General features: G+C 28.9%; 2 protein-coding genes across 2 annotated transcripts in view; both read right to left on the bottom strand.

Moving 5' to 3' along the window:
• LOC109332672 (protein LURP-one-related 4-like) lies at positions 498 to 1962 on the bottom strand. Its single transcript, XM_019567686.1, has 3 exons — positions 1710 to 1962; positions 1083 to 1304; positions 498 to 802 (listed from the first exon to the last, which is right to left on the bottom strand). The coding sequence occupies exons 1-3, from the start codon at positions 1932 to 1934 to the stop codon at positions 668 to 670; spliced, it is 582 nt and encodes a 193-aa protein (XP_019423231.1). The 5' UTR covers positions 1935 to 1962; the 3' UTR covers positions 498 to 667.
• The window catches only part of LOC109332694 (actin-depolymerizing factor 7-like), a 2564-nt gene continuing 1033 nt past the window's right edge, over positions 7798 to 9328 (bottom strand). Inside the window, exons 2-3 of the mRNA XM_019567716.1 lie at positions 8450 to 8709; positions 7798 to 8233 (exon numbers count right to left, since the gene is read on the bottom strand). Of these exons, the coding sequence (XP_019423261.1) occupies positions 8083 to 8233; positions 8450 to 8709 (411 nt within the window). The 3' untranslated portion in view covers positions 7798 to 8082. The remainder of the gene's footprint in view (positions 8234 to 8449; positions 8710 to 9328) is intronic.

Here is a 9328-nt window from a genome sequence, read left to right as displayed (position 1 = left end):
ATTATTGGGCCGAATTTGGACCCAACAACAGCTCAAAAACTTTCCGTCACATAAAATTTATTAAAAAAAATAGAAATTCACAAAACAAGACTAACATTCAACTACATTTTAGCCTAAATCATTATTGATTAGTTTCTAAAATTATTTTTGTTACAACAAATAATTAATAACATATATCGAAAATTCACGGTGTTACAAAGTCCACAATCGAATCTAAATCTGATCCATAATCTGAATATAACTATACTCTTTAGTGGAGAAAAGAATATCGTTTCTCATAAGCCAAATCAACCATAATACTACCAACCAAAGCATTCTCCAATGTTTTCTACATTTAGATGATTTATACAAAGAATCATGCTTCACCAAAAGATCATAAATGGAGTTACACCATAACTTAAGCAACTAAATTTTGGTACAACACCAAATATCTAATGTACTCCTTTGTGAACTCTATATCTATACATACACCTCTATGATCATCATGATGGAGCTCAAAACCTTCTATACAAACTAATCCAAATTGAAATTCCAAAACTTATATAATAATACAGAAAATTTACAAAAAGTAACAATGTCAATCACATAATAAAGAGGCACACAAAGACAAAGCATTGGTTGCTGAATAAGGGCCTCCAAATAAATTGTATGAACAATTGATAATTATTTACATTCTGCCACATATTAATCCATACACCATGACTAAAGCCATTACAAGGGAATGATCTATGTCTGTAACCACTTCCAATGTTAAAACATCATTGTCCAATGCAACACCTGAGAGTGAGTATTTTTGCTTTGCCTGCATATTTTCAAATTTTAAACAAAATCAATATACCATATAAGAAATTTAATTAAATACCCATATTTATTGTTGGTCCATATACTAAAATTAAAAGAGTGTAATATAAAATTTATATACAATTGATACATCATCCACCATTCATTTTATTACTCTTTTTTTTGAAGAGTTATCGATTATTAAATATGAATGGTGGATGATGTAATAACAATATTTAAAACTCATATATTGTCAGTGCATACATTTTTTTTTCAAGAATGGAAAATAAAATATGTATTACCTCTGCAACTATATGCCCATCAAAAATGTTTACTATCCTTAATGCTTCTTTGACACTAGTTCTCATTATGCAGTACTTTTGGCAATCCACTTTAATTTCACATACTACTTTCCTTGTCATCATTTTATTACATCTTTTCACTTGAAACCATGGTTCCTTCATGCTTTCACAATTAGAATTGTTGCATCTGAATCCATTCCAACTTCCAAAAGATAGTAACTTCTGCAAAATATATCATTAAAATTAGGATCAAGTTACTTTAAACCATATTGGTTTAAGTAATTAGCTAGTAATCCAGTTATTCAAACTCCAGAACGCATCACGTGATGCGACCATAATATTGCGGTTGTGGTATTAACTGCCGCAATCGGATCACACCACAATTCCAATGCGACATCGAATCATAATGATATTGTCTCATCACAACTGAATCGGACTACATTTGGGTAGGATCAGACTACACTGGAATACATTGAATTCAAAAATATATTTATAATCACAAAATAATTCACATCGTAACAGTCATAATCCATATCACAATGTTCACAATAAGCACAATTGCAATAACTACAATCGTAACTATGACCAAACCACAATCAGAATTTAAAACACTAGCTAGTATCTTACCTTCTTTATGGTACATAGAATTGTTCCTCTCATATCCATGAGGTTAACTTCTCTTTTACCCTTTCTATCATAGTTATCAACTCGGTAAACGATGTCACCATTTGAATCATAGACAGTGCAACCATTAGAATGGAACACAAGTGATTTCATCCATATAGTATATGTTTCTCTTTTGGAATTGAAGCAAGTGGAGGATGTTAATATTTGAGGATAAACCTTGGTCATTTTTTGATGTTTGATAAGGAATAAGTTATGTTTTGTGCTTCTGTTTGATTTGAGTAGTGCAGTTTATTTATATGCATATTGAAAGACCCTACAAATTTGGTAGTTTATTCAAAGTACCTTTTAAGAGGGTCGAAAGAGTGCTTATAATTAATTGTTATATCAAAGAGTTAGTTTATTAGTATAAGACATTGTTGAATCTCCGGATAAACTAAAATATCAAAGGTTCAATTTTTGTGATTGACATTTATCACGAGGGATAACCACTATAATCTATACATACATGGTACTATTATTAAAATCTTAATTTGGCTGTTACTATCATCTATACATGGATTGTCCACTAATCAATCTTCTAATAATTAAACTTTGTCTAAAGTGTGATGGCTGCCAAATTAGGTTTAGTGGTGTTAGCTGAAGGGAGAAATTTAGAAGTTTGCAATATGAAAAGAGTTTAATATTTATTTACAGTAGTCATTATATTATCTATAGTTTATGTCTATTATTTTTATTTTTTAGAATCAATTATAATTAATATATGAGTGATGAATGATGTATTGATATTGTATAAATTTGTTAGTGTTTGTATATATACATTTTTAAGAAGGAAAAATCTTTCATATGTTCATGTAGAGGATTGGATATTGTGTTTCTTTGTTGTTTTGATGTATTTTCAAAATATATGCATGAAGATAATATAAAAAATAAATAAGAGTTAAAGATAAATATATACAGTTAAAACTAAGTTGTTCATTTTTTACTAAATTTTTTTTTTTTTACTTAATTTCATGTGTGAATAGGTGACAATTAAAGGTATAAATATAAAGATGGGGAATATTAACGACTACCCTAGATTTTAATAGCTATGATATCCAACTTTCTTAACAAAAAGATAGTTATGCTATTCATGTAATGTTTTTAATTTTTATTCTGAATAATATCCTTAGAAAGCTTATTAGTATCACTATTTAAGGAATATAAAAAATTAATATTGAAAAACTATGTTGGACACTTTTCGAAATATAAAAAAATCACTCTGAAGATATTTTTTCTTTTCTTTAAAGAAAATACTGGTAATATTCTTTTTTTGGTACGATGCTGCTAATATTCTTCTACAAATAAGGTAAAGTGAGTAATTTTATGCTAATATTCTCCTACAATGTTAGGTAAGAAAGAATAAGATTTGTTGTTTCAATTTATGTCTTAAACAATATCTTGAATCAATGATATTGAAATAAAAACAAAATAAATAATAAATATTTAATTTTTTTAATTAATATGACATGTTTTCATTGGTTCAAGTCAACTAAAAAATAAGTTGGAAGTGGGAATAATGTACATATAGAAGTCGAGACTTGTCAAAACCCATTGAAACCCCTTTACACAAGCATTAAATTAATGTGAGATGAAAATATGAAACCTATTATTTGACCTAAATAGATTAAATAGATTCTTTTAAATGGGTTATAGTTATACTTAGACATTTTATAAAAAATATTTAGCTTAATAAGTCAATCTCTAAATTAGTTAGAAACCTTTAGACAGACATTAAATTAGCACATAAGAGATGAAAATATAGGCCCTTTTATCATAGGTATAATATGTTAAGTTAGACTTTTTTTCACAAATAAGTTAGACTTATACATCCTAAAACCTATATAATTTAACATATCATTTTTTTTTTGTCCCTTATAAAACTTAACAAGTTAGTGTATTTAATTATATTATACATTCAATTTTATATTATATTGCTTTAATATAACTAAAATTATTGTATGTGAAATTTGAATAATTATTCACAAAAATATAATTAAATTGTTGATGTTAGATATGTCTTTTAAATACAGGTATATTAACATATTTAAAAGTAAACATGTTAATATATTAGAGGAAGGCTTATTATTTTTTGGTACTATTAAAAGTATCTTTCTATCCTTTTAGGTAAGGAACTAATCTCTTTTAGGATGCATGATTGTCCCTCCTAACAAGTGTTATACTCAGAAACGAATCATTGATCTTTCAGTCTCCTGAGAATCTAGCTGAACTTTATATCACTAGATAAATACATTGTTGTTAAAGTAAACTTATTATTTAAAAACATTATAGTTGAATAGACTTTAAATATGTTAATAGGCATTTATATACACTGAATTAGACAAGGCAAAGTCGATATGGCATGTTTTGACCATATGCAGAGGTAGTTAACACGTCTCTTTCATTTACAAATTTAGATTTTTAGTTTATGAGGTGTAGCTTTTATGAGCAATATATATTATATTAAAATAAGCAATTTTGAAAAAAGCTTTTCCAATTTGTGGCATTGACATACTAACTATATATTTAAAAAAGAAGAACCCAAAGTGTTGAATTTAGAGCAGTCTATCTCCAATTATAATGGGTGCCCATTACGTTCATGTCATTGTAATACATACATGTGTCCTTTGCTTAGTGTTTATTATCTTATATTAAAATAAGTTTCGGCGGTGGCAATTGATGTCATCAACTTCACTGATATATTACTTATTTCTCTACTTATTATTAACCTAAGTTGACCGGAGGCTAATGAGTCTGGATCATTTCCGATAATGGAGAGGTCAGTATCAATATAGGATTGTGATATATGTCAAAGTTATAATTAAGAGTTAAGATTTTAAAATGAATTTATTTTAATCTTAGCTTAAGAAATCAAACCTAAGGCAACGAAGAAGGCATCACTGAAGAGTGTGACGAAGACTAAAAGTGTAAAGTCGTCGGTGGAAAAAGTATCGGTGAAGAAGGCTAAGAAGTTTGGTCTTCTGTGACGGCATCAAGGAGGGGTTAATGGAGGAGAAAGAACTTAGCTTAAGAAAGAAGAAGAAATTGATTAAAAAAAAATTCCAAGACTTTTTTTAATTTAAAATTAAAATAAATTTATTTTAAAATCTTGATCCTTAATTATAAATTTGACACATGTCACAATCTTATAGTGGTATTGGCCTCTCCATTGCGGGAGAGGATCCAAACCCAAGGCTAATACATGTGAGACTTAAAATAATGGTTTTATGGATTTTAGTGAGTTATAAAATCTTTTACTCATCCATTCAATTTCATCTTTGACATGTGAGACTTCAACTTGAATATATTAAACAATTTCCTCCGTACATGTGAGTATCATATACTTACTAGTTTGTTCATCTTAATCCCATCATATTTCAAGTGAATCATCAACTCTAATACCATTTTTTAGACATGTCTAGCATCATGGAGTCTATAGCCACCAGAGAATCTCTAGCTCATTCTTATTGGGGTATGAGAATAGTGAAGAGTTACAATTGAGACATATGTCTTGAAACAAAAACCCTAAAACAATAATTATATATGTTTTTTACCATTTATAAATTATGTCATTCATTCCTTTATAATAATATGAGACTTTACACTTGAATATAACCAACAATTTCTCCTAAGTATGAGAACTGCACACTTACTAATATATTTCCCGTTAAGTCCAATATGCCTCAGCTGAACAATCAGCCCTATACCCTTTGTTAAACTTGACTGTTGTCGGAAAGTCTACAACCACAAGAGAGTTTCATTATTGATAAGGTATAAGAATAATAAAAAAACACAAATGAGAAGACACAATATCTTAAAAACTTTTAACAATACTTTCATTAGTTTTTTCCACTTATAATTTTTTTCTAATCACTTATCTAGTACAAGATATAGTTAACCATTATCCAATGTTTCTTTGTTTTCAATAGAGTTATTTGAATTAGAATACTCATGATGTTTTCTCCTTTTAACATATTTTTAATAAAAATTATATTAAAACGAGCACAAGGAATGTCATCCTTTTAACATATACTACATTTGTTCTATCTTCATAAATGATATATCAATGTAGCCAAAAAGTATCTTTGTTAAGAGATTGTTCGCAACGGTTTACTTAAGCTTATAAAAATAACTTGTAAAGTAAATCATGAAAATAAGATCACATTTTTACATGATTTTTTATTTTATTTTAAAAATCATTTTGAATAAATATTTGATTAAGTTGTGTATACTGTAACATGCCAAGAGTATTCATACTAGGAGAGGAAATGTTAATGTGTGTCCTCAACCATCACATCATATGGTGATGTAAAACACTAATAATGTCTCTTATAGACATCCATCGTTAAGCCTTCATTTGTTTTGGGTAAATTTAAGAGGAAAGAAAACAAGAGGCGAGAGTAATGAGAGAGTTTCCATTTTCCCACCATTTGGTAGACAAGAAAAGTAGAGAAGAGAGAAAAAAGTAGGATGGGTCCCACTTCAAATTTTTTCTCCTGCCATCACCGAAGAAAGTGTGAAGGTGAGTTTAGATTTATGGAATTACACTTATACCCTTACTTTCATAATGTAATGGCAATCCTACACCAATGGAAAAACACAATATAACATGGGTATTATTGTCTATATAATAAGTATCATATTTCTTTCTCCTTTCTTTCTTTTCTCTTTCTCTTCAATCAAACAACTTTTAAAATCCACTCTCTTTCTCACTACTTTATTTCTACTCATACTCTTTCTTCATATCTTTTCTCTTTCCATTTTCTTCCATCAACCAAAGGGAGCATTTATAAGGAAGAAAAATAAATGTACGAGGAATAAATGAAGATGAAGTGTAACTATTAAAAAAATCAACTTTTAGGATTTCTAATACAAAAAAAATTAACATTATTTTTCAAATTTTAGAGTACCTTTTAAATCTTTAATAAAGAATATTCTTAGAGGATTTTTTTACATAACCCTTCCCGGTTTTGGGGACAAGGTGGATATTAGGTTAGCACTAAAATCCAAAAGATCTTCTTATATCATATTCAATATTATTAGTAGTACAAGGAATCATAAAAAATACATCAACATCACCTTTGGATTCTTTGATCAACCTAACTTATTGGAGGTTAAAATTGACATATATCTTGTTTCCATTTCTATCTTCATATTTTTATCATATCTATTACTTTATCTCCCTTTTATTCTTATTTCTTTCCTCTATATAAAAGATAAGCATATGAGATGTAGTTTTTTTAAAGGGGCTATTTAGGTAGTTTATTTAAAGGGAATATATTTGTAGTTAAACCTAGCTTATCATTGGGTGGTCAATTATATGTGTACTAATATATGCCAATTTTAATTTTTTGGTTTAGTAATTTTGTACACACCACGTTCTTATAAAGGACCAATTTATCTTGGGATTATTATAAATGATTAATAATTGAACCCCTTATCATTCAAAAAGATTTTTTAGATTTGAAGCCAATATTATTAGATGGAAAGGGCATGCATTCATATCCATGTATAGTTTATATATCCAAAATTAATCAAGGTCCATACATTCATACCTGTGACCCACCCTTTTTGGCACAGGTCTTGCAATTCAATTCAAGAAAGACAAAGTGATAGGACAGAAGATTTAATAAACTACAACATTACTCATGGATATTAATTTATGTAGATGATTATTGTTATGACTTAGCATATATAAATAATTAAATATATATATAGGGAGTGAACCAGGTAAAAACAATTCTAAACTATTTTAGAACAATAAATATCAGCCTTACAATTATATATAGATTGTTAAGATCAAAAGTTAGTTATTAGTCACATGATTACTTCTTTTAATCTTGACCGTAGAAGTAAGATTACATGATCCATATTAACTATTTTCATTTATCACAATATCAATTATTCTCACTCGAGTCACTTCCCATATATATATATATATATATACTTATAATACTGTATTATATGGTTTAAATACCAAATTAAACCCTCCCAAGATATACATAATTTAATCAAGAGACATACATTATGATAAACATAAATTATTTGGTGGCTTCTATTATTCCCCTGTTTAATTGGACAAGGGCCCCTAGGAATAGAAAATGTCTAATATGTGTCCTATAAGACAATGAATATGCCAAATCATTTGATAAGGATTGAGTGAAGAACATATTAACACATTGTTTTCTTATAGTAACATGTTGTTATGAGATCAAAGTGTTGTCAATGTTGTTTTAATGTTGGTATATGTTTTAGACATTAGAATGTACATGTCATTTTGGATTGGAAACTTGGAATCCAAGCAATAAGAATATGATGGGGTACCAAATGGAGAAGCTTATAGGGCTCTCCCTTTAACAATGTCAAAGCTCATTTCACTTGGATCAGTTGCTTGAAGTTCAACTTGGATACCATCTAATTCTCTTTTGAATCTATCTTTGGAACTTGCATACACCATTTTCATTCTCACCCTTGAGGTATCTGGTGACCTGCACTGCACCACATGTACCATTAACACAGATTCAACATTCAATAAGTTTTACAAAAAAGACATAAGTAACAATGAATTATACATTGTCTTATGATTAAAAATGTTGGATTATTGTAATACCAATCTTAAAAGTCGGATAAAAGTAGAGTATGATTTGTTGATAATGTAAAAAACTATACGAATAGTATGATTTATCATTATGTATATAAGGTACCATGCAATGAAGTAGATTTTGCTTTTCTGGCAATTCTCTTCAGTTGTGAAATCAAAATCATAGACAGCATAGCGACATTCATCGGCTGGAAAACTGGCCATAAAGTCGTCATAACTTTCGGTAGGTTCGCCTAACTTATCGACCACCACTTGTTGTTGTTCGATTTTGAACAAAATGAACCGGTAACTCCTCTTTGATTTAAGCTCCTGAAATCTCAGTTTGCAATCATCATGCACAGCCATTCCGGAAGCTGCATTTGCCTGCCCAAAAAATTTGTGTCATGTACTAATAAACTGGTGTGCTATGATATGCACTTCTATGATGGAACATAGTGATTATTAATGTACTAGCTAGGCAAAATGCTAGAAGAAGAGGTTGATTTTGAAGGGTCAGGCAACAACAAAACCAGAAAAGTTTCATAGGTTAAGAGCTTTGTTTTGTCTAGATATAGAACTGGTGAATGCATGCAGAGATAATTTCAGGGCAGGGATAAGGATATGAGAGGAAACAGTTCATCAAAATCCTCGAAATAGTCTCTTTGCTTGAAGAGGTAAGGCTGCTTACATCTACATTTCCTAAACCCGCTAGATGTGAGTCTCGTGTAATGGGGGCGCTCTTTTTATTTGACGCATATATATAGGAAGTGACTCAAGTGAAAATAATGATTACTGTGAGAAATGAGAATAATTATTATGAAACATTGGATTTTATTTGAATGATCAAGATTTAAACATGAACACACTTTTAATTGATCATATGATCATTAACTAACTTTTAACATTAACCATCTATGTATAATTGTATGGTCCAAATTTATTGTTTTCACAATTTATGTCACAACTTTTCTCACTCTCAGAGTTTTATATATATATATATATA

This window comes from Lupinus angustifolius, chromosome LG18, assembly GCF_001865875.1.
Source record: "Lupinus angustifolius cultivar Tanjil chromosome LG18, LupAngTanjil_v1.0, whole genome shotgun sequence".
Taxonomy (NCBI): Eukaryota; Viridiplantae; Streptophyta; class Magnoliopsida; order Fabales; family Fabaceae; genus Lupinus; species Lupinus angustifolius.
This window is presented reverse-complemented; position numbering and strand designations above follow the sequence as displayed.